The following is a 26605-nucleotide window of genomic DNA, read 5'->3' as shown; positions in this document are numbered from 1 at the left end:
TAAGCCTGCAAAATAGGAGATGCTCTTACCCCTGCCTTGTCTCCATCACCCTCCTGGGAAAGAGGGAAGTACTTACTCTCTCCTGCCCCTCACTTCCTCTTCCTTATTGTCTTTCTTACCTTCTTTTTTTCTTGCCTTCCTTATTACCCCTATCTGCCTCCTCCCCTGGTATTAGTTTCCTAGGGCTGCCTTTACAAAGTACCACAGACTGGGTGGCTTAAACAACAAAGATTTATTTTCTCACCATTGTGGAAGCAAGATATCTGAGATCAAAGTGCTGGTGGCATTGGTTTCTTCTGAGGCTTCTTCATTGTCTTTGGATGGCTGTCTGATGCCAGTGTCTTCGTATCGTCTTTCCTCTATATATCTGTGTTCAAACTTCCTCTTCTTATAAGGACACATCTTATTGGATCAGGGCCCACCCAAATGACCTCATTTTAACTTAATTACTCCTGAAAGCCCTTATCTCCAAATACAGCCATTCCAAGGTACTAGGGGTTAGGACTCCAGCACATGAATTATGGGGAGAAAACAATTTAGCCCATAACACTCTCCCTCCACTTCCTTCACTTTTCTTCCAATTTTCAGTTACTGATTCCCACTTTAGTTGGACTGTCTTTGTCTCAGAGGTGAAGGGTTAGTTGCTATTGATAAGAAATACCCAGCTTGGGTGAACTAAGAGGAGGAATTCCTTGAGCGGCAGGGGATTTTTCTAGCCCACTTTACTTCCCGCCTCTGCCCAAACCCCCTACATACACACGTCTCAGCAGGCAGAATTACAGAGATCTAACTTCACCCCACATAATTCCAGCCCAAAGCTTGGTCTACCCTGATAGGCCACAATGCAGGAAGTCAGTCCCCTTACTCCAGTCTGGAAGCCATTCTGGGGTTGCCATCATTGCAGAACCTCATTTATACTCTGTCATCCACTTCATCTCCCTCTCGCCATCTTCCACATCTCCTGTATTTTATTTTTTAAAAATCTAACATCATTCGTTCCCATGACATTATTTATCACCTCTCTGCAACATATCTTACAAATCTCTCCGCTAACTTCAAGCACCACATGGGACATTGCCATATATATGTCCCAGCTCAACAGGATCCATACTGAAGACATCATAGTCCTATCCAATCCTTCCAAACCTTTTTCTCTCTCTAGCTTTTCTTGGTCTGTTAATGACACAACCATTCTTTCCCACACCACCTGCTCTGACCCCTCCCCTCAATGCCCAGTCAATCTTTAGAGTTATATTTGAGAACTTCTTTCTCCATTTACATTAAATTAGGTACAGTGTCCACAGAATGGGGATTGTCATTTACATAAAGGTTACCAGGGGGCTTGTTGAAAATGTAGAATCCCCAGACTCCCCAATTAGAGATTCTAATTTAGTAGGTCTGGGACAGTACTCAGGAATCTTTCCAGACGATTTGCATGCAGATTGGCTCTAGTCCACACTTGAAGAAATACTGCTGTAGAATTTGCTTCCAAGACATCTCTGACATCTGTAGTTTCCTTCCTTTTGATAACATCACCTGATTTGGACCTCATTTCCTCTTACCTGGACTGCTATAATGGCTCCTAACTGATTCCTGTGTCTTCTCACCATATCCTACACCTTGCTGCCAGACTCAACTTACTAAATTATCATCTCAAAAATCTTTAAATTCTGCCATTACCTCTCCCTTCCACTGCCCAGCCAATCAAGTGCAGACTCCCTAGACAGGTGATCAAAAGCCCTGATTCACCATCATATCTTTCAATCCCTTCACTCTCTTCCATGCCCTCTATCGACCAGCCACATTGGGACCTTTATTATTCCAGGACAACACTCTAAAATTTCCTGCCTAGGTGCTTCATGCTCTTTCATCTACTTAGAATTTTCTCTTCTTCCCTCACAAGTATTCACCCGTCCAAATCCCACCCATTATTTAAGACTCATCTTAAATACTACTTTCTTCATTGAACTTGTTCAATTTTTCTCAGAATATTTGAGAGTAGGATCTATGTCTCCATCACCTTCATATGACCTACAATGTCCAGCACATGCCTTCTTCCAAATAGTAGAATCACAAGTATTTGGTGAAGTAACTGACTCCCTGAAAGCTCAGATCCCATCGTCCTATAAATAGACTAGATTGCATTTCTCTAAATGCATTCACTGGCTTTTGCCAACACTGCAGTGCACATTGCCCTGTTCAACACTTTTGGACAGCTTGCTGGCTCTTTTTACAGTACATCTCCATCAACTTGCATTTCACTCTTTGGGAAGAGGTTGGCGCTGTCTGCAAATCAGATTATTTTATTGTGTGTGTCTCTTATTTTTCATGTATAAGAATGTTAAATATCCCCTGTACCAGGAATTATTCCTGTGGGAAACTTCCTGTTTATATTTCTCTTCCAAAGTCATTTCCAGTTATTCATTTCCTTGTTCTATTGGAAAGTGCCCACACTTCCAGGACCTTCTGTAATAGGTTCCCTGATGGCAGAGACTGTCATGTTCACCTCCGTACCTGGCATAAAACCTAGTACTCAGACAGGTATGGTAAATCATTTGAATGAATTAACATAAGAGGATTGGACAAGAATGCTGATCTTGAAGGACCTTAGCAGGATTTGGGTCCCAGGAGTTAGACTGGGCCAAGGCAACTCAGCCTTGGAGGACCAGTAGATAAGGGCCCAGATTAGAAGGCCCAGTGCAAAACTTAAAAGGAAGCAAAGCCTATGTTCAGGAGCCAAGGAGCCATGAATGGTTTGGGAAGCAGATAATGACAGGCTGAGATTAAAGGGCTCAGGGGTGTAGGTTACTAAGGAAGGCTGAGAGAGTGTTGACATCATTTCTTAGTCAAGATAACTTAATTACTTTAAACCATAAGTGTTGTCACTTCTAAAATAGAGATAATAAATGTAGAAGCCTCAGGGTTGTTTTAAGAATTAAATGCCATCCAACAAATGTTTATTGAGTGACTACTTCATTTCATGCTCTATGCTGAGTGCTGAGTAATGGAGGTAAAGTCCTTAGCTTTCCACTCAAGGGCAAGGTCAAATGGGAAATCCAGGTTTCTATCCAAGTCATCCAAGTCCTATGATGGTTCAACTTTTTTTTTCTGTAGTCTTGTGAAAGACTTTTGTAATAAAGTACAGTGACTTGAATCCTCCTTACCTGTGTTCTTGCCTATTACCTTCTCAGAACCCCAATGGGTCACTCAAAGCCTGATTTCTCATCACCTAAATCATGTTCCCATTTTCCTCCGATTGATAGATTTGCTGAAGAATTTAATGAGCCACTGTTATTTTATCTGCTCCCCCACCCACATCATCTTCTCTAATCTGGCTTGAAACTCACTGCACCTCTCCTAGACATAGCTGCTGCTAACAATTGCTTGCCCACTGTGATCATGACTACATCTACAAGTTACTTCCAAATTCTTGGATACATGGTACTGACTTCTAATGATATGTCTACCTCAAGCCAGCCATGTTGTTGAGAGTATCCAGCTCGTCCAATCTAGCTGAGTCCTAGGCAATTTTGGAGGGAATTTCAGTAAATCAAAGAAACAGTATTGAAGGTGATACTCGGATCATCCAGTACATCTCCCAATCTTCCGACTCTGGAAATACTGAGTTCAATTCTTGGGTTTCCTTTTCTTATCTGGGTATGAGTTTCAAATCTTGACCATTAAATGTTGCCACCAATTGTCTGTCTTTCTCCTTTGATAACCTTGAAGAATTTTTAATTCTAATTTTAGACTCTCTTGAAGATTTCAAATTATTTTCGACCATCTCATTTCTAAGAGGTAAAAGGTTATTTCCCAATAGAATTTGCAGATTATAGCTGCAAAATATGTGAAGCAATAATAGATCTGAAAGGAGAGATAGATTAAATCCACAATTGTAGCTGGAAACTTCAACACCTCTCTCTCAACAGTTAATAAAACAACTGGATAGAAAATCAGAAAGGATATGAAAGAACTGAGGGCTTTCCCATATATGAAGAACTGACTTACATTCTAGAAAAAATCTTAGGACTTTTAGAAACATTTGTCAATTTACTAGCTTTTGCTTGAATGTCATTTTGACGTCCAAAAGTCTCACATATTTGTTTTATTCTTGTCCTTTGAGATAGTAGCAATGTCCTCAATGTCTTATATTTATTAATTCATTCAATCATTCAACATAAATTTATTAATAACTACTACAATCAAGACATCACATTGGGTATTACAATTGACTTCATTGTTTCTGAAATGTTTAATAATTGAATTCTGTGTGGAGGGCTATTTAGCAATAATGTATAGTACAAATAAAATAAACTGTTTAAAAGTTACAGGATAAAATGAGTTCATAAGCATCAAGTGGCTTGCCTGAAGTCACAGAGTAAATGGGCACAGAGGCAGCAGCAGAACCCAGGTCTCAGGGCCCCCCCCAATGCACAGCCCCCTTGGGCTGGCCTTGGGTCAGAGGGCTACTCCTCCACAGCATGCAATTAAGCTGAACATCTGGCTTTAGCAGATGTTTCTACCCTCTAGTCCATGTCTCTTCCTGTCTATCCTCTCCCCAAATTTCCCTCCTCACTTTCAACATGATATCACACCAAAACTCTTGACCTAAATCTCTTACCTGAAGACCCCAAGCTGACTTCTTCTTGTGGGCACCAGGTTTATCAGAACCACCTGGGGTCCTTTATTATTGTTCGTGACATGCGGAACATGGGCCTGTACAATACTCTGCCGTAAGACCCAGAGATAAATTTCTCCTCTCCCTATACCATCTCCATCATCTGAAGGGCATCACTTTTTGCATTCTAGGAGGTTCTTCAAGGCCACTGCCTCTTCCAGTCTGTGGGCCCTACTGAAGGCATATTCCCTACATCATCATGTAGGTGCCCTTCCACCTTCCACCCCAGGCTCTCTCTCCTTATAACTTGAAGGCTGAAGTGCCACAGAAGACTTTGAAAAACTGGCCAGCAAAAACTTTACCAAACCAACCCTTCAGCCTCTCTGGTTCAGCCTTTCCCACTCACAGGATATCAACCTCTTCTCTAGGGCCCAGGACTTTATTTCTACCCACAACAGGCATTTTTAGTTTCAGGAAGATCTACAAAGCTGTTTCTCAGTGCAACAAACCAGGTAGTCCTTCCCCTATAACTAGGATTCTGTCTCACTCACTTGCTCCCTTTTATTCCCTTCTTTTTTTTTTTTTTTTTTGCCTTATTCTTTCTCATTCCTTGCTCTTCTTTTTTTCTTTGGTTTGGAAAGCCTTAGACTTTATATTTATTTAAACATCCTTGCTATTGGTAACTGGCCCCAGATACAATTTAGCTGATTAACTGATGGGTTGTTTAGTTGACTGACTGGACTTCTTGACCATGAACAATAATATAAAAATCACTGAATCTCCGGATTGGGTGTGCTGATTCTTAAACCATAGCTGCACATTAAAAGACCTTTTATAAAATAGAGATTTCATTAAATTCTGGTGCCTGGGTCCCACTATCTTAAAATTCTGATTAATTTGGTCTTGGGTCTCCAAGACTTTCCAGGAGATTCTCATGGCTTGCCAGAGTTTAGAATCTCTGGGTAGATCTAAAAGGTTGCCCAAGCATCTGCTACTTAAATCCCTTCCACTGAGAAATCTAGAATGATGAATTTTCTTGGAACCAAGATTCTAGGTAGTAGCATCTTCCAGACAATCTTTCTGGGTGTACAAACTCTGCAATAGAGGGAAGCAGCAAGTACTGGTGAGTGGCAGACCAAAAACTCCCCTCAAAAAGCCAGTAGTGCTCATTTGTGGCCCTTGCTGAGGTCAAGGGAATATCCTCCTAGTTCAACAGTGCTCAACCAGGGAAATTTTGTCCCCCTTCCCCCAGTGACATATGAAAATGTCTGGAGACATTTTTGGCTGTTGTAACTTGGGGGAGTGCTACCAGCAACCAGTGAGTAGAGGTCAGGGATGCTGCTAAACATCCTACAGTGCACAGGACAGCTCCCACAACAAAGAGTTATCCAGCACAAAATGTCAGTAGCGCCAGAGTTGAGAAATCCTTTCCTAGATCCTTGCTCTCAGCTTCCCCTACCTCCCACAGGAAATACCAACCTTGGTGGAATTTGTCCTAAACCTTTCCCTTCTTTCTGAAGCATGATTTCTACAACGGTTTTTCAAATCAATATTTTACATTCTTTTAAAGTGGTCCCAGAACGTGATACTCCCGTTTTGCTTTTAAGAAATAAAGGCTGCTGCCTGACGATGTGAGAGAGGCAGAATAATCCCAGCGCCACCCTTTCCACTTGCTGCTTCCTTCCCCACCACTGGAGGCCCTGCCGAGCCTGCCTTGACCAGGCACCTCAGCCAGCGAAGCCAGCCCTCAGGGTGCAGGTCACTCTGTGAGATTTCCTGAGGCCACTGAGTTTATCAGCCTCCAGCCTGGCTAGGTCAGACCTGCTGCCAAGTTGATTAAAAGTGCTGGGGCTAACACTTCTAGTAGTGCTCAGACATGCTGATTTTTCTTCCCACTTGCTTAGATCATTTCATTATTAAATTTAAGATTATTGTGATTTAAACTGAACCATCAGGCAGCCTGGGGACAGGCATGGAGTTTGGTGAAGAAATTGAACCTGGTGCTGCATTTACCAAATCCAATCTCAGCTGGGTGCTTTTTCTTTCTCTTAAAGAAATAATTCACAATTCCAACTGCTGGAAGTAAGAAGTAGAACCTTCCCCTGCAGTGTCAGGAGCCCACACAGAGAGGCTGGCACACCAGGAAAGGGAGCTCATTATAAATAGCATAAAAAGCAGCATCAGTCAAAATGCAGTGATGTGCCTGAGCAAAACTGCTAAAAGAAACAGCTTCTGAAATAACAAGCAATTTTTTTATTTTTGTAATTTAAAATACTAAAGAACAAAGACTATATATATATAATACGTATAGGTTACGTATTTTACATATAGGTTAAAATTCACTCACACACACGGACACACCCTACATACATACACAGAACCCAACTGAGTCCTTTTAAGGGAATGATGGATAATTATTAAATTTAAAATAACAAAATCACAAGTAGTCAGATCCTCACAGAGGGAGCAGCTGTCCTTTTTCTGTGTAATCAATGCTATTTATTTAGAAAATCTTATGGTTTCCCCTTGTGAAATAATTTTCCTGTATGTGTATTTTTTTTTCCAGCTGAGATGGAAACCATTTGAGATTCCAAAAGCCTCTCAGAGGAAAGTGGACTTTGTGAGCGTAAGTCAATACCATCCACACCTGCCCACCACTCTCCTCTCTTCCGCAGTGGGTGATCCAGAGCATTTGCAGGCTGCGTGCCACACAGAAGCAGCCTTGGATGCAGCCAGCAGACCCAGCACCACCTGCCTCTGCTCTGGGGCTGGCCGAGCAATGTCTTACTTACAGGCACCATATGGCCCCTGACACCAAAGGGCACTCGGGGGCTATTGACAACATCTTCAAATGGCCAATGGAATTTGAGCATTTACCTACCTCAGGTTTTTTTGGTTTTGGCTAGAACTGGGGTTCTTAGCCTTTTTATTGCATGGACTCCTTTGATAATCTGGAAGCCTGTGTTTTAAAATGCATAAAATAAATTACATAAAATTCCAGAGAAGTCAACTATATTGAAATACAATGATAAAAATATTAAAATGATAAATTTGGTTTGGTTTATAGTAATATGTATGCTATCTTATTAATGCACTAAATCACAAGATCTATGAAAAGATATAATAACTATGGTCATTAAAAGTATGAGCATAAATGATATTTTGGGAGAACAGATATAATGTGATATAAAAATGTCTATGATTTCTATCAGTACAAGGTTACAGGCACTTCTAACACTGCAGTTTGTTGCTTACATTCACATTAATTGAAGGAAATGATCAATTTCAGTCAGAGATTGGCAAAATACGTATATAATTTTTTTCTCCCATCCAAGTCCATAAACTACCCAAAATGGTTCCCTGGGCTAGAATAGCATCAACTCAGGGTGGCAACTCTAGTTAGTACAATGCTGATTGGAAGTTCTGCTTGGTAGTTATAGATGCTGGGAGTATTGAACGTCTGTGCCCAGAGCAAAACATGTGTAGGGGAGAGGCTGGGGGCTACAAGGAGGTGGGGCTCAAAAAACCCAGTGGAGGGTTCTACAGACCAACCTCAGGTCCTGGCTTACTTAGGGAGAGTCCATGTGCCCAGTCATAGGCCAAATTTTTTGGTTCCTGTTGAATTATTTATCCATATTAAGTGCTCCAATCTCTGTGTGGACTCATCTAAATAGACCCAGACTTGCAAGTCGAGTTAAAATACAAAAAGATATCCCTCACCATGGGCGAATTATGGTTATCTAGAGGAGCAGAGCTCCCTCCTTTTGGGAAGGGCCACATGTTAAGGTTTCTTGCACTGTGGGTTATTAGCAGAGAGGGTTTCAGTTGGTCAGAATACCTTCCTCTCCCCTGTTCTGGAGAGCTGGCCCTATCAATAAGCAGAGGGCTGCCCACATGATGAAGTATATTTGAGGGCCATTAATTGGTCCCTAGTGCTGCAACCTTTCTCCCCTCAAGCCTCCTAGGTGCCTGATTTTACCTCCAAAGGAAACTCTCCTTCAGGTTGATCTTAAGCACCAAAATGATAAAATGCCAAGTAGTGAATTGATGCTCTGTAGGTTAATTCTGATGGAGCCATGAAGACAATCCAGATATAGAACCATGGCTGGCAATTAAGGTGAGCCACCATCTATAAAACATAAGGCAGTAAACTCGGGGCTCCCTAGAGGCAGCCTGGTTCCAAAGGGAAGACACTAGTAGAACTTGCCTCATGACTCTCAGGGACCAGGGGGAGGTCTTGGCTCATTCACTTTTTCCTCTCCTGCGGGTCTCTCCCAGGGTCTGCACACCTTGTGTGGAGCTGGAGACATCAGGTCTAACAATGGGCTTGCAGTCCACATTTTCCTCTGCAACACCTCCATGGGGAACAGGTAAGTGTTTCAGAGAAGGAGCAGGAAATCCCCACTCCCCGAGTTGTTGGCCAGAGGATGAAGCCTGGGTTGTTGTGTTTGTTATTGCTTTTTTTTCCTCAGAGCAATTTTGATATGCATTGATTAATGGTGATAATAAATGAGCATTTCTATCTTGACTAACTCCTGTGACATAAACAAGAATGTCACATATTAATGGAAACAGAAAAGGGATAATGGGGCACTGAAAGCAGGAGTAGTCAAAGAAGCATTTTGACTTTAACCAGGTTTGAGTCAGAATATCCTTAACTTCTAAGGCTCCTTAGGGCTGTTCTTGAGTCCAAAGTCACATTACATGAGCAGCCATTAGGGCTACCTATTGGCGGTAGGTCAAGCTGACAGACTGTGTCTTCAGCTAATAACTCTGTGTAAGCTTAAAGTTCCTAAACAGAAGGACTTACATATTAGATTTTTTAAATCAGAAAACATATAATTTCTGCCTTTTCTTTGGGAAGCAGAATATCATAACAGTTTTGCATACTACCTCTGGAACCAAACTGTTGAGTCCAAAGCCCAGTCCATTCTTCCTGGCTGAGTGAACTTGGACAAGTCATTTAACTTCTCTGAGCCGTGAATCAGGGCCAAGATCACAGCCCTATGACTAGGCACTGGAGACATCCCTTGGGGTCCAACGTCATACCAGGCAGCTCTTCCCTCTCCACTTGAGCTACCCCAGCCTTCACTCAGTTCTTTCAACCTATGTGCCCTCCTGCCTCAGAGCATGTGCATGTGCTGTTCCTTCTGCCTGGAATGGCCTCCCCACCCAAACCCATCCCCAAACCCTTGCCTAGATGATTTCTTTAGATCTCAGGTCAAACGTCCCTTCTTCGGGGAAGCTCTGGCTGCCTCCTCAGACAGATCAGGTTCCTTATCTTTTCATTCCCCTGAACTTGACTTGCCCAGTGCCACTACAGTTTTCGGTGATACAGTTCTGTAACTGCTGGATTGCTGTCTGACTTCCTCCTAGACTCTAAGCTCCATGAGGGCAGAGATGGGGTCATCTTGCTCATCATATTACACCCAGCACTAAGCCTGGCACACACTGGGTACTGAGCAATAATTTGAGCAGTGACTTAATTTGCCTGGACAATGTTAAAACTGGAAATCATAGGAATTATTCTGTATGTTTCAGATGCTTTTATAATTCAGATGGGGACTTCTTGATTGGTAAGTTATGAGGATTCCAGACTCTTTAACTGTTAATTGATCCCTAGTCACAAGCTGCTTTTTTAATTGAATACATATTATTTTCCTTCCAATCTGCCTTATTTAGTGCAATCTACAGACCTAGGTGTAAAGGCAACTGGTGGTCTGGAAAAAATTCCCATGTACCTCAAGTGCCTACTCTATTTCCTGGTCTCCCTGTCTTTGCTTATTTCTGCGGGGCCTTTCTAATCAGGGGGATCTGGACAGCTGAAAAGAAATGGAGGGTAATACCAACATGTGATTAACTTGTTAAGATAACTGTTTGCCTTCTAATTCACTGAAGAAAAGGCCATCTGTCATTGACATCTGTAATACACATACAAATTTTCATGAGACCATCTAAAATGGAAAGTCTAGTAAGGAAAGTCTCTGGTCTTTCCATTCTTTTTGATGGTTTTAATACCAATATTTTGGAGTGAACATTTTGATGTAGACATTAGACATGCAAATGCCAGCCTCCTGCTGGAACTATCAGAAATAGGTCCTTTTCCACCCTATTTCTGCTGCTCTTTCTGGTCAATTCACAGAATTGTGCATATACAAGTTCCTTCCTTACCTAGCAACCAAAAAAAAAAAAAGTTAATTTTTTTCATTCATGTTTTTCTAGATAGTAAAATAGCTAACCTAAGTTATCAGAATACATATTTCCCCCATAAGACTCAATAAAGCTCTTTTCACTTTGGATGAAAAATCAAATGCAGCCCTTAAGCCTTTTACTCTTCATGAAGTGGTTCTCACATGAAAAGAATTACTCACTGCTGTCCTGTCTTTTTTGTCAGTTCCCCAGCAAGGGAAACTTCTCATTTACACTGAGTTTGGCAAGATGCTTGTACAGCCCAACGAGATCTGCGTCATTCAGGTTGGTGATGTGTCCCCGTCTCCTCCCTGCTTCTCCCTAATTTGGGAGCAATCAGATGTTGCAGCTGCTGCTATTTCCAACTCTAAAATTTCTGTCATGTCTGAGCAATGGGAAGGGAGTTGGAGTTACACAGAAGGCTCCCTGAGCAGAAGAGTAAGCAGGCTTGGGTGTCTGCTTTGTTTTAAAATAGCACACAATCACAAAGCAAAGAGCTTTGTCAGTTCTCTTTCCTAAATATTTATACACCCGGTGGATAAGGCCCTGGATGGGAGTGAAGGGCAGTGAAGATGGATTTCTTCAAAATCTGGCTAAATCAGAGCACTGTTATCTCTGAGCCCAGTGAGGGAGTAGACTAGAATTGGTTTGGGTCACAGATGTGACTAGAAGTTAAATTTTTCTTTCTAACTCATCTTTGAGCTGGTCACCTCTCCAACATAGTTCAACAGACTGTAGCCTTACGCATGCGAGGCCAGCTATGGCTCTTGAGCAGCTCCTTTGTAACTACAGGTATGATTTGGGAGAGCACACCAATTTTCACTTCCTATTCCAGAGAGGAATGCGGTTCAGCATAGATGTCTTTGAGGAGACCAGAGGCTACATCCTGGAGGTCTACGGTGTCCACTTTGAGTTGCCTGACCTGGGACCAATTGGTAAATCTTCACTACAAGTTTCTAAGCCTGACTTGAAATAGAGGACACAAATAATCACATGAAAGTTAAACATCTTTCTCCCCTCTTTATCACACTCAAACGTTCAACTTTCCTCTCTAGACAACTTCTTCTCTAACCAAGTGTAGCTGGGAATTTCAGAACCTACTGGAGCTCCCTGAGCAATCACAGACTTCTTTTTCTGGACCTCTAAATTCAGGGGCTCCAGGTGGTATGGCTGACCCATCTGATGAGATGACAGCTTTGTTAATTAGCTGGTCAGTGTGTCAGTCCATCAGCTTGTCTTGGCTCCCATGCTGTGCTGAGGGCAATGACAGGAACCACATCAAGGGTAATGAAGGCCTCTTGCCATCACATACATGCATAACAGAATGATCCAAGCCAACCCATTATAAGTCTCTCTCTAGAATAGCGTTCAGACCACTGGGGAGCAAGACAATATGTAATACATTTCAGGTTATACAGAGTACACCCTAAAGGATGTAGAAGTCTGGGTTACTGTGGGCCAACTCTCCAGGAACAGCTTCATAGAAGAGATGAGATGTGACTAACCCTTGATGAAAAGTTGAGAGAAAATAAAGAGGAAAGGGAACGGCTTAAGATAAAGTATTCAGGTGAAAATGGGCTTTGTGGAAAGGAGGAAGATCATTTTCTTAGGCCAGTGGGTTGTGTGTAGACAATAGAGTAAGGAAAGACATAAAAACGGCGGGGGGCTATGTTGCTTTGGAAAGGGGAAACGGATTGAGAGAGACACAGTCTACAAACCTCACACTTCTACTGAGCACACGCCACAAAATCGACACCCTTGAGAGTCAGAAAGGGTACCTCACTCAGTGCTGTGAAGCAGCTAGAAACCACAGCCTCCACGAGGCAGATTCAAACTTTCCAAAGTGAACCAGCATCCTCCACACCCGATTCTTCTGGCAAGCCAGAGCCAGGATACCAGGAGAGAAGCGAAGGTGGAAGGAGGGCTTATTCTCAAAATGTCTCTGGGAGTGAAAAGAGTGGTTGGGAAAACTGGCCCTTTGTTTCATCTCTGGCATGTTTGCTGAAGGTGGCGGCCACACCTCCCAGCTCTTCCCTTTCCTTGTCAACAGATTTTTTAGAGCAAAACAGGGACAGGGCATATGTGCCTTCCAGTCACTCCCCTGGGGTAATCCAAATAGTCAGAGGAAGGTGGGAGGCAGCAGAGAGACAGCTGGAGCCATGGCGGGCCGTCTGTCATCCTGCTCCCCACCCGCTCTTCCCACTCGGCTCCAGCCACCTGCTGCCCTACAGCCAGCCCAGCTTCCAGGTTCTATGGAACACAGACCCTCTGGAAAATATGTATAATTTACTAACCAGCTGGACGCTTTTTTTTTTTTTTTAACCCCAGGAGCTGGCAATAATAAAACACTCCCCAGGTCTGTCCTCTCAGAGTTAAATTATGTTTTTGCAGCTAGTGCTTTTCATTTTTGGTCTTTTGATTTATTTTCTTTCTCTGGAGGGAATACTCCCAACGTGAAGGTGAGCAGGCAAGTACCAGATACTTTCTCCCTCAGTGGCAGACAGATCTGCCAGGCTGCAGAGCAATTTAAAGACTTGGATTGATTCTGAGTTCTGTGTTAGGAGCAGAGGCACGCCTGGGGCTACAGTATGTAACCCTTTCTTTCTCCAGGACTGTAGATGAGTTCTAGGACCATCAGAATTTTCTTGGGAAAAAAAAAGTCTAGTATTCTATCATATCTTCCCTTTTCTAGTCTTTTCCTCTTCTTCCCTCCCCTCCCCTGTAGTGATGAGATAATGCATACAAAATGTTTATAAACACTATTCATTCTACAACTTTAGGAAGTAATGCTGGTGATGATATTTTCATGATTTTTTTTTCTGACCAAATTCCTTGGGTCCTCCTTAAAAGGTACCAGACTGGGATTCCAGTAGATCTTTGAACAATGAGAGCAAATTGTGGAGTATCTTTTGATGTGGAAGAAAGCCCTTTCTCTTTGTGCAACAGTGAGCATCTTTCCTATGTGATTTCAGAAGTGTCTAAAAGACTTTTGGGTCACTGTGTTCTAGGAGCCAATGGCTTGGCCAATCCTCGTGATTTCTTGATACCTGTTGCCTGGTATGAAGATCGCCAAGTGCCAAGTGGTTACACTGTGATTAATAAATACCAGGGCAAACTTTTTGCTGCCAAACAGGTAAAGTCAGCAGGTTGGTAGGCAGGGGAAGGAATAAATAGTTATTAAGCACCTTCTGATGTTAAGTATTTACACATATTCTTTCATCTTTACCACATCACAGATCATGAAAACGGGCCAGGTAGTGTTAAATAACTTAGCAAATGTCACAGTAAATGACAGAATCAGCATTCAAACCCATATCTTTCTGACTCCAAAGGTCATGCTCTTTCTATTCATCAAGCAATAAAAAACCCAACAATATGTACATCTCTATAAATGGTGGGGAAAACATAATATATAGGCAGGGTAATATGTTCTGAAAAGAGAAATGAGCTAATAGCAATTCATCTAAGACTTATATTCACCAATGGCCACTATATTTCAAATATAAGCACTGATGGATAGAAAATAAATAGAACTTAGTTAATTAGTTTGACTTGGTTTATACTGCCAGCCTGGTAAACTCAGGAGATAAGCAAAGGCATAGATAATACTAAAAATAATAATAATAAAATAAGATGCAATCTATAGTATAATACACTATTACTTAATATACTGGGTATATAATATAGTAGAATAAAATAATCATATAGTAAAAATAATACAAAGATCTCTTCTGTCCACTATTAATTGTTGCTTTATTTTTGCTCATTTAACTTACTGCTTATATTTCACAAGGTATGTTATTTTCTTTGACAGCATCTAGAAGGTATGTTAAGCAGCAGAGGCCAACTAGTTTGGCACATAAAATTAACCCCTGAGGGTTAATTGTCACTCTCATTGACACATAGTCACCCTCATATTCTCTGGATCAGGATTTCTCAAAATGTGGTTCAGAGACCCTTGGCATCAAAAATTCTCAGAGTGGCTTGTTTAAAATGCAGACACTCAGATACTACTCCAGCCTGGCAAAAATGATAACCTCTGGGATGCAGTGTGGAAATCACATTCATTTAAAGCATATACCAAAAAAACAAAAAATAAATTAAAGAAAAAAGCATATGCTGTGTATTATATTTGACATACATTTGACAGAGAAGCACCATTGTAGAGACAGACAGCCAATTTCTAAGTGGACCCTGTGCTGGTTAGTCTCTGTGTTAGCCCCAACTCATCCATTCTCCCTTCTCTGCCATGATCTGTGCCCTGGGAGGTTGACTTACATGGACTGTACCCTCCGGACTCCCTAGCCAGCTAGCTTTTGGTTGGGTTCAACCAGTGGGAGGTACTCACAGGAAATTGGAGGTCAGGTGCAAAGACATGTTGGGGTTTTTTCCCCCGGTGCTTGCTCCTATTTGGGACTGCCTCCCTCTGTGATCTCAGTTCCTGTTGGGTAGCCCCAGTGGCATGCTGGAGTCAGTTTATACTGGTTTGCAAAAGCTGATGTAAGCCTCTTCCCTACTTTGTGTTCAGTGACATTGGTAGCTCAAAAATGATCGTGGTGAGAGTTTATACCCCAGAAGCCAGCAAACACTATAAATCAGAGCTTTTCATTTTTTTCTGGAATCAATTGTTGAGTATTTATTTGCACAGCACCGAGCAGCCCCCTTCTTCATGGTTCTAGCTCTTGCTGGAGTCCTGTATTAATATTTCTAACCCCTATCCCACAGGCCTAAGAATGGCAATGCCTTCCCTCTATTGCTAGGCTCAGATATCTCACCATCTCTAGTCAGTTCACTTAACCTTAATCATGTCTCTGTGAGTAGTCCCTTCGGTAAAGTCTTTGGAACATTCTGCACTGGATTCTGTTTCCAGAATAGTCCCATAGCTACAGCAGGAATTGCCTTCCTAAAACAGAACATTGATCCTCTCCTACCCCAGGGCAGGTCCAAGAAGAATCACCTTAGGATTGCTCTGAAATTTCAAGTCCTTTGGGCTGGAACCCTTACAGACTTTCTCCCTTCCTGCACTTACCAACCTAGGCACTGACTCTACCAGAAGACCCTCTGGGCAGCAGTTACCTGGAGAGCAGTCATAGCAAGTGCCCGCCCTCAGCACCAGGAAACCCAGACGGTGGCCCAGATTGTCACAGAACTGCTGGCATCCACAGATTCTAACAATTGTGTTAAAATTGTTGAAAAGCATGTGCTGTGCTTCTGCTGCACATGTGATCAGAGGCAGCTGCAGCTTATGAACTGGAAAAATCGGGTTAGTGGCTTAGCGAGGACAGTTTGAGAGTATGTGAAGCAACCACAAGATGATTCAGGGTTATACTTCTCCCAGAGGATGGTATTACTAAATTATGAGAACAAAATCAAATCAAAAAACAAACAGAAATGCCAAGTGCAAACCAAGGAATCAAGGCTGCAAAAGCATTCGGTTCTAAAATCACCTTTTCTGCTTTTTTTTTTCCGATCAGGGTATCTCCCCATTCAATGTTGTGGCCTGGCATGGGAATTATACCCCCTACAAGTACAACTTGGAGAACTTCATGGTCATCAACTCGGTGGCCTTTGACCATGCAGTAAGTCTCCACCATGGAGGGGCTCTGGGGAGAGGGCACTCTTAGGTGGGAGGAGTCCACAGTAGACCCCTGACATTCACAGATTTAACACTTCCAGTGTCACCCTTGGAAGCAGGCGATTTAGTCATTGTCATTGTGCTAACAGGAATTGGAGGCATTTTCAGCAGATTTCAGTGAAGGAGTAAATAACCTAGCTAGTGGGAGGTCCAGGCCAGACGCTCCACACTCACCCTGCAACACAGCTCAGTTCTCTAGAGTATTCACAGTAACTCTCCTAGTTTCTTCCTGGACAATGTATCCCCAAAAGAACACCAACTGCTAATGTTAGTGATGGAGAGATGAGGAAGGAGCATTTTTGGATTTGGAAAGTTCTCTGTCCTGCTCATAAACACCAAGAGTCCCCTTGCTCTGGCTGCCCACTCCAGGGCCTCCACTCCTAGCTGTTTTTAGCAGTGATGGAGCAGACAGCCCTCTTCTAAAGTTACTCAATGTTCAGTGCTTGAATTTAAACCAAAGAAATTCTAGAGTATGGACTCGGTCATATTTTTTACTCAATCAGGGGGCTACAAATAGCTTACAGTGCAGGCCCCAAGTCCCCACATTCTTGATCAAGTGCTAGTTCTGAGATCCTGGGGGAAAATTCACTTTGCATAATAGATTAACTGAATCCACAAGCTGGAGAGATAATTAGAGCAGAAGCCAGAGAACCAGAGACAGAAACCTGAGCCAGTTCAGCTTACCTCAAGGGGCCCAAAACTACCTTTCTGAAGAGCAGAGACTCAGTAAAATCAAAAGGGAAAAGAAACTGAGGCATCACACCCGAAGCAGCAAAAGAAAGGATCCTGAGACACTGATAGAGCTTTATTTGAGCCTCACTACCTTTCCCTCAACAGTTTCAGATCATTTCTCATGACAGATGGAGAAGTGCTCATTCTCACAGCATTAAGGGTTTTTTGACTTGCGTTTCCACAAGTCCATTCTCCTCTGTACTGCTGCTATAGCTGTTTTCTCCAGAGTCAGACCTGAGCGTTCTATCACTGCATTAGAAAACCTTTGCAGGCTCCCTGTGGTTTAGGATTAAGTCTGAGCTCTGAAGCGTGGTACCCGATGCTCTTCGCCATCTGGCCCTGGATTCATTTCCCGGTACCACCTCTTGCCTGTGTCCCTTCTGCTGGTGCACTCTGGGCTTTAGCTCTCTTGCCTCTTGACAAAACCTCTCTGCATTTTGATGTCTTTCCTGTTTTCTGTGCTTAAAATGCCTTTTTCTTCATTTCCTTTCCTTCCTTTTCCTTCTTCCTTCCCTCTGTCCCTCATTACTTCTTTTTCTTTCTTTCTCTTTTTATTCTTCAGGACCTACTTCAAATGTCATTTCCTCTTTGAAGCTTTCTCTAATCCTCTCAGGTAGAGACAGGCACTCTGTACCCCCTTGGATCTCTGTTTATAAAGCAAGATTGCCCTTGGCATCTTGCTGTGATTAGTATTCATGTACCTGTCTCATTGCTCCTTCAGCCCCTCATACACACCCACCTCCACCACTACCAGTAACACTAAAGGGCAAGGAACAGAGCTCAATCATTTTTTAATCCCAGACCCTCGCATGCATCTGAAAGCAAACATGATCATTGATTGCCATTTAAATTAAATCTCCATCTTTCCACTGAAGGATTCTAAACTTCTTTAAAAATTATAATTATTCCACATGAGGGGATGGGTCCTATTCTGGAAGCAGTTTCTGCAGAGCAGTTGTTGCCTAGCTGAGAATTTACCAAATCTATTATTTTTATTTTATTAATATTATTATTACTTACAACTAACAATTATTGACCTTTTCTTATGGCTCTAAGTTCTTGAAAAGCATTAACTCATTGAATCCTACTCCCCTCTCCACTACCTCCACCTGGACTAGTGACGTAAGTGGTGTGTTTTAAACCTGAGAATCAAGAAAGCAATGAGGATACCACCTGGAATCTGTGCAATTCCCCCAAAGAGAAGCACATCCTACATCTATACCAACACTTGGATATTATTTTATTTCTATTTCCACCTTACTCTGAGCATCCCTGTGCCAAGAGCTCCCTACAGCACAGCCCAGCTCTGGTCACTCTGACCTGAGGCTGGGAGGCAGGCACTGCTGGTTCTCAGACCCACAGGGTAGTATTTATGTGAAATGGGGGCTCAGCAGGGTGAAAAAGCTGCTCAGAATCCCCTCGGCTGGTGTTAATTCATTTTGCTTCAAAGAACAGCCAGAGGGGAGAGTCAGATGTGTGATCATGCACCTCGGTGACAAGCCCAGACGTCTTAGCTTGGCCTGTGTGGTTTGATCAGAAATTAGTGTCACACGAAAACCCCTTCATGTGTGGGTGGTGTGTGTCGTTGTTCGGTCACCTCCCTTTCATCGTGTCTTCGACTCTCCTTGTGCTTTCCTTCACAGGACCCATCCATTTTCACAGTGCTGACTGCCAAGTCTGTCCGCCCGGGAGTGGCCATCGCTGATTTTGTCATCTTCCCACCACGATGGGGGGTTGCTGATAAGACCTTCAGGCCTCCTTATTACCATAGTAAGTCTTTCTTTTACCAAGTTCCATTTGGAAACCAAAGGGTCAGCAAAGTGGTAAGCATGACCCATGGGGAACACTGCCAGAAGTGTTTCGGGACGCCCTGCCCTGGCTGTGGTTCAGAACCCTGCCCCCTGAAGCCTAGTGCTGCTCCCCAGACTTTGAGCTGCTTAAACACCACAACCTCAGTGGGGGTGGCAGGGGCATGTTGACTCTGAGAAGGAAACACTGCAGTGCCTACAGCCCAGTTCCTCTGGCCCTGAAGAGAGTCAGAAAAGTGGGTAAAGTAGGAAGCAAAATGTTTCTTTGCATTTCAGATGTAAGGAGGGGAGGAACCATGGGATGGTGTTGGTTATTTTGTTGTTTTGAGAAAGTTCATTATCTAAGTCTGGTTCAAGAGCCAGTAAAATGTGCCTCCTCCCATTACTTTGGGTAAAAGTGGGGTAAGGCGGACTGTAGTCCACATGAGGGGATGGGTCCTATTCTGGAAGCAGTTTCTGCAGAGCAGTTGTTGCCTAGCTGAGAACTTACCAAATCTATTATTTTAATTTTATTAATATTATTATTACTTACAACTAACAATTATTGACCTTTTCTTATGGCTCTAAGTTCTTGAAAAGCATTAACCCATTGAATCCTCGTAACAGTTGCAAGAGATAGGTAGTATCATTATCCCCTTTTTTCCAAAAGATGAAACAGCTGGGAAGGATTAAATAACTTGCTCAAGGCAACCGATGGAGTCAGGTTTAACTGAAGGCATTCTGATGCCGGAGCAGACAGTTATGAACACTAATGGATGTGCCTAGCACAGTACCCAGTGCATTATATGCATCTAATAAATATTCATTTAATAAGTGAATGCATCATCAAGAGTGAATAAGGTACCTCATGGCTGTACTTAATGAGGCTGGCCTTTTTAATTGTGCAGTAGCTGGCTGTAAATCCAACCTAAATGTCAATGCACAATTCTACTTGCTGGAGACTGCGTTTTTGTACATAGAGTTCTGGAACGGCTCCAAGGTGTATTTCAGCTGGAACATTCTAAAAAACAAACCCCTTTCTTTAGTCAACCTCAGCACCCCCTGTCTCTTATGACACACCTCGCTATGTGTACCCAGGTGTGAGGGCCTAACAGGATACAACAGTGACTAAATGAATAAACTAGGCATCTGGAGCAAGTGGAGAACAAAGGCCCTCAGAATGAAAGGTCACTTCATAGTCAAATTCCAGCATCACTTTTTTCAGGTGAAACCATTATGGTGGAGAAAAGGACGCAATTGGGTAACACTCCAAAGATATCAGATACTTTGTGAATAGAGATGTAATAAACTGTGTCCTTTCTGAAGTGTGTCAAACCCATCACATGTCCTAACTGTTCTCCTGGAAGTTAGTCCCCTAGAGGACTTGTGATCAAAGCGAGAGAATTGCTCTGGCTTACAGCCTGTACCTCACATGCAAGTCCTTGATACTTCACTATCTCACATAGTTCTTATATTGAGGGTGCTCTATGTGCCTGAGGTAGTGGTTTTCAAATTTTAGCGTGTGTCAGTGCCACCTAGAGGGCTTGTTAAAACTCAGATTCCTGGGCCCCACCCTCAGAATTTCTGCTTCGGGAGGTCCAGGGTAGGGCCTGAGAATTTGCATTTGTAATAATTTCCCGTGTGATACTGATGCAACTATTTCAGGACCCACACTTTGAGAGCATTAAGGAATATAAAAATCACTTAGAATGCCTTTTTTAATAAAAAGTTTCTCTCCAGAGTCCACTCTCAGAGAGTTTAATTAGTTGGTGTTGAGGTGGAACCTCAGATCTGCATTCTGAACTAGCAAGTCAAGGGATTCTGATGCAGGTCTACAAACACATGTTGAAAAACGCTGGCCTGGGGCTTGTCTCCCCACCCAGGTTTGCTACTGTGCTCTAGCTCTCAACCCACTCCTCAATTTTAGTTTGTAGTTCAAACTGCCTAAAACAAATGGCCTCATGATATGCTTCTTATAATTTTTCAAAAGACTCAAATAAGTTTGACCAGAAGATGTAGATCTAAGAAAAGTATGGTTGCCCTGAGTTAGTTGGAAAAACCACAGAACCCCAAGTTAGAAATTATTTTTACCAGAGATATTAAAAATAATGCTTTAGCAATAATCAAAACCTTTGCTACTTTGATGTGACTTTATAGGAGTGGAGACTTATTTCTGTAGAAATATTGCCTCCAGTCATCTTAATGCACCTTAGTCAGCTGGATTCAGCATTAATCAAAAAGGCAACGTCTACCCTCCCACTCTCCTTTGAAATATAGAAAATGATGTAGAAATGTCATCATCAACTCATTGCTACCTAAATTCATATTCAGATCAAAGCTGAATTCTCTCTTGCTCTCTTCTTAAAATTAAGCCATGAAGGTGACCCTGAGAATACATACTAGAATCAAGGAGTGTGACAGCATATTTGTCAGGAGCAGAACTGCTTTTAAATAAAGATACTTTATGCTTACAGTTGCTTCTTTTCCTCTATTTCTGCTTCATGGAGAAACAAGCAGAGTTGTGATCTGGGTCTTACCTTTTCAGCAGGGGCCTGCAGCTGCGTTTTGTTTTCTGGGCAGGGTGGGTATGGCTCCTTAGCCCTTTACACAAGTATTTTGGCACTTGGCTGTACTTTACCTGTAAGCAAGAGAGGAGGGGCATTTATCATGTCTAACGTTTGGCTTTGCAAGGGTTGCCAATGCCACATCTCTCTACCCTGTCCACAGTTTGTACTCTCACGAGACAGACTATAAGTAACTTTGCAGAGGCTACTTCATACTCATCTCCATAACAGTACTTAGCACAGTGTCCAATTATATGCTGGCTGGCTGGATGGATAGGCAGATGGATAGGGTGGGGAACGGACAGATGAATGGATGGATGGATATATGAGCAGATGGATGGAAAAGCACTTAAGTTTGCTCAGGTGTTATAATTTAATGCTTGCTCTAAATAAAGGGCTTTGTTCCTATAGAAACTTAAGATTGAAAGAGTGGGAACATGTGATTTTTGTCAAATTTTGTTGACTCCAGAAAGCACAACTAGGACAAACATACTTAACTTATATAAAAGCAAATTTCCATTTAACATGAGAGAACTTTCTAATACCCAGAGCTCTTCAGTAATATGATAGGTGGCTCTGTTGAGTAAGGGGCTTCCGTTCACAGGAAGCATGCAGACAGAGCCCAGGAGGTAAACTGTCAGGAATGATATACAAAATGCTTCCGTATTGAGGAGAAGTAGGGATGCCTTCCAATTTTAAGATTTTCAGGTTCTAAGAAGAGAATGTCAATGAAAATACAAACAAACAAAAATAAAATCTAAGAAGCATTTTGGAGAATGAAAGAATCAGGTGATATTAGCTTCAGATATAGAAAATAACATTTGTTAGAATATGTAGCATTTATGGATTAGTTTTTACAGAGAATAAGATTTTTTCATACAGATTATTACATGATAATGGACACCAAGCCCAGGGTTCTTTCCCTTAAATCACCTTTCCATCAACACACACACACATACATACACACACCTCAGTTTTCTAGGCAGTAGAACTTAAGATTTCTGATAGACTCACAGACATAGAAAACAAATTTATGGTTGCCAGGGGGAATCGGGGTAGGAAGGGATAAATTACGAGTTTGAGATTTGCAAATATTAACTACTATATATAAAATAGACTAAAAAATAAACTTCTACTATATAGCACAGGGAACTATATTCCATATCTTGTAGTAACTTGTAATGAAAAAGAATATGAAAATAAATATATGTGTGTGTATGTATGATTGAAACATTATGCTGTACACCAGAAATTGACACAATGTAACTATACTTCAATTTTAAAAAAGATCTCTGATAATGATAATCCAATGGTCATGGAGTAGAGCTTTGCCTACCAAGAATTCCACACTAAAGAATGTTTTGTGGATGTTTTTCTGTCTATCCATATTCTTCATTAATTGTATAACATTTATCAGATTCTCCTATCTTCCTGACATTCTGGAGAAATAATATTTGAGAGGTCTTGGTGTCTTATGAGCCTTGCCTTGGATAACAAAAATAATACTGTTTCAACCTTCCCAGGGAACTGCATGAGTGAATTCATGGGACTCATCAAAGGTCACTATGAAGCAAAGGAAGGTGGGTTCCTGCCAGGGGGAGGCAGCCTGCACAGCCCAATGACCCCCCATGGACCTGATGCTGACTGCTTTGAGAAGGCCAGCAGAGCCAAGCTGGCACCTGAGAGGGTTGCGGATGGCACCATGGTAAGCAAGTTAGATGTGAGGCTCTGGTGGCCTCTGGGATCCCCAAACTTGTTGAAAGGAGTGGCAGTTTTTATTTCTCCAAAGTCACAGAGGAGGAGTCAGGAGAGGAATGTGTCTGTGTGTATGTTCCCATGTGTGTAGGCACACACCCCAATGTGTACACTAGAGTAAACAGGGCTTTGCACTTAGAGTCAGACGTGAGTTCAAATTCTAGCTTTTAGTTCCTCTGTGACCTTGAACAAGTCACTTAACTTCTCTGCGCTTGATTTTCTCCATCTGTAGAATAGGTAGGGTATCCAACCCAGCAGGTGGCTGTGATTTAACCGTGCAGACTATCAAGCATTCTTCCAATGTAAGGGGGACTATTATTAATACTATATGAGGAGTCTTCCTTTATCTGTATGCAGCCATCTGTATATAGGTTGTGTCTTGGAGTCATCTCCTGCTTTTTGAAGTAATCCTCTAAAACCACAGTAGCAGGGGATGAAGAATGTCACCTTTACTAGTTTCTCAAGCCCAGGAGGGTCAGGAAGTCTTTGCGTTGCTATAGTCAGAGCCTGTGAGTAGCAGTTCTCCGCTGTTTTCTCATTTTGTTTTGCTCTCCTTTGGCATGGGATGAAATTGATGGGATTTAAAACCTGTTTTGTATTCCTCCGGTGTCACTGTAAACACTGAGGCTGAACACAATTGCAGTTGGCTGTGGTACTTGACTTCATTTTATTTTTGCATTCTTGGACGTAGAGTTTATGAACCACAAAGAGTAATTTTATGTTAAATCATATGCAAATTTGCTTTACATTTTTAAACAAATGCTTTCAATGCTACCTGACTTTAAAATCAATAGCACAGACCTGCCTGACTCCATGCCCAGCTTGCAAACTACGGAAGGAGAGAGCTTAATTGTCCCTCTGCCCAATGCAGTTTCCTTTCAGTTTCAGCTCGAGGACCAGAGTTGACAGAGCTGATCTGCAGGGGGAGGGTTCAGCGAGTCCTGTCTGCTGGACCTCGGCTCTATCTCTTTGCAAGGACCTCTGCAGAGTTTCTGTAGAACCCTTCATCTCTGTGACAGAGCTCTATAAGATACTGACAATCTTAAACTTTTACCTCTGAAAGTTCCTGGAGGTACACAGGCTACCCCTTAGCTACCACTTAGTAACCTTTGGTGCCCAAATTGGCTTTGGATAGTGTTATCAGGGAGCAGTGCTCTGCAACAGGGAGGCACAGGGCACGGCTGATTTTATGAGGGGCAAGACTTTGGGAAATGTCTAGGGCTTGGAGCACTAGTGAGAAGGATCTCTCCTATGTAGGGGAGCCCAGACTACCTGGTAAGGGATGGTCCAACACCTTACCCAGGCCTAACTTCAGGCCTTCCTCACCAATTCCCATCACATAATTTGGATCTGGACTCATCCATACCCCTTATCTTTATACTACTTTGGAAAAGATTAACTTTATAATACTGTCTTCATAGCTCAGCTGGGATGGGCTTTTGTTACTCCAGTCAGACAGCAAGGCTCCTAAGAAGCAGTCAGTGAAGAGACAACAATAATTATGGCCATAATAATGACCTTTGTATGTGAATAGTGCTTTATAACGTGCACAGCACCTCCATATGATCTCATCTGGTCCTCACATCAAGCCTGTCATGGGAAGTCAGGCAGGGACAATCATCTCCATTGTTTTAGGTAAAAAGAAGTTAATGTATATTAGATACCAAACATTAATGTGGGTTCTCTGGGTTGTCAAGAGAATTTTTATCTTCCTTTCATCCATCTGTTTTTTAAAATTTCCAACAATGTGAGCATATAAGAATTGTAGGCTATTTTTTTTTAAGCCACAGAGGGTAGGAAAATTAGCAGGTGAAGCTAGAGTGTCTAGGATGCACAGAGCCCTTGCATGTTCTCTCTGTTGCAGACAAAACCCACCTGAACACAGTGGGACACCTGCCATTCATACCCTTCTGGGATAGGGCTTTTAAAAGTGCTACAGCTTTTCCAGCTCCCTCCTTCCCTCCTCCTCCTCCTTCACTCTCCTCCAGCCCTCCTTTCTCTTCTCCCAGCCCATCTCTTGGTTAGAGTCCTGAAAAAGGAAAGTTCAAATCCCAGCTCTGTGACTTCTCACTATTGTCACCTTAAACAGTCATTTCCCAGCTCTGAACTTGAGTTTCCTCTTCTGCAAAATGGGAGATGTGTTCATCCTCACAAGGACATAACCACAGCGATAGCCCCTGAAAAGAATATTCCTAGGACTCTCCCACCTCTGCCCTTGGATCCAGCAAATTTAGTTCCATGATGCTACAGGGACAACACAATGCTTACATGCCAGATTCTATTTTATAGAATGAATCGTGGGGCTCAGAGAAGTTAAGGGTCTTGCACAAGCTATCACCCACAAGTAGTAAGACCAAAGCCAGAACCCAAGGCTGGAGTTTTCTCACCATGCTAGCACACATGATTTATTATTCAAAGATTCTACCTACCCATGTCTTCTCTCTTGACATCTAATCAAATGTGTTTTATTATCCATCTCACTTCTTTCTTGTCCCATCCTCATTTCCTATAGGCATTTATGTTTGAGTCTTCTCTAAGTATGGCTGTCACCAAGTGGGGGCTGAAGACCTCTAACTGTTTGGATGAGAACTACTACAAGTGCTGGGAACCTCTCAAGAGCCACTTCACCCCAGACTCCAGGAACCCTGCAGGACCTGACTGAGACTGGAGCACTGATACCATTATTGAGAATAGATTTGTGTGATTTCCTTTAAAAATCTCACGCACACCCTGAGGCAGTACTGGGGGAGGGGGTTGGTTAAAATGAGGACTCACTTTTTCAAAGTCAAATAAATCAAACATTTATAGAAATGTATTTGGAAGTTTCTACCAGCTTAATAACTCAATAAATACTTGCTGGTTGTTGTGAAAGTGGCAATTGGTTATAATCAGGTCTTGACAAGGCTGATGGGGGGTGGCCAGGAAAGGGCATCCGTGAGCCTAGACCAGGTGGTTAGGTTCTCCTGCAGTGAGAGGACAGGCAAATCAGCACAGAAAGGAATAGGAAGTGGTATCTGTCACTACTTTAGTTCTGTAGTTTTAGCACATTTCCCCCATTTGTTGCCATGGCAGCAATTTTGATATGCTGCTAACAAATTTTTATCTAATAATCTGTAATAAGAGTCAGCTATATTAAGGTCTAGGCACTAAGGTTGCCATTTAAAATACAAGATGCCCAGTTACATGTGAATTTCAGATAAATCATGAATAATTTTTAGTACGTTCTGTGCAATATTTGGACATACTTATACTAAAAAATTACTTGTGGTTTATCTGAAATTCAAATTTAACTGAAAAGCCTGTATTCTTATTTGCTAAATCTGGC

General features: G+C 42.3%; 1 protein-coding gene across 1 annotated transcript in view; it reads left to right on the top strand.

Annotated features, from left to right (window-relative positions):
- Positions 1-26152, top strand: part of HGD (homogentisate 1,2-dioxygenase) — a 43562-nt gene extending 17410 nt beyond the window's left edge. The window contains exons 5-14 of the mRNA XM_006190489.2: positions 7185-7244; positions 8897-8988; positions 10160-10194; positions 11013-11092; positions 11643-11742; positions 13816-13940; positions 16282-16386; positions 18818-18944; positions 23049-23230; positions 25793-26152. Of these exons, the coding sequence (XP_006190551.2) occupies positions 7185-7244; positions 8897-8988; positions 10160-10194; positions 11013-11092; positions 11643-11742; positions 13816-13940; positions 16282-16386; positions 18818-18944; positions 23049-23230; positions 25793-25942 (1056 nt within the window). The 3' untranslated portion in view covers positions 25943-26152. The remainder of the gene's footprint in view (positions 1-7184; positions 7245-8896; positions 8989-10159; positions 10195-11012; positions 11093-11642; positions 11743-13815; positions 13941-16281; positions 16387-18817; positions 18945-23048; positions 23231-25792) is intronic.
- The last annotated feature ends 453 nt before the right edge of the window (positions 26153-26605 follow it).

This window comes from Camelus ferus, chromosome 1, assembly GCF_009834535.1.
Source record: "Camelus ferus isolate YT-003-E chromosome 1, BCGSAC_Cfer_1.0, whole genome shotgun sequence".
In the NCBI taxonomy this organism is placed as follows: domain Eukaryota; kingdom Metazoa; phylum Chordata; class Mammalia; order Artiodactyla; family Camelidae; genus Camelus; species Camelus ferus.
Note: the sequence above shows the minus strand (reverse complement) of the source record. Positions and strands in the feature narration are given on the sequence as shown.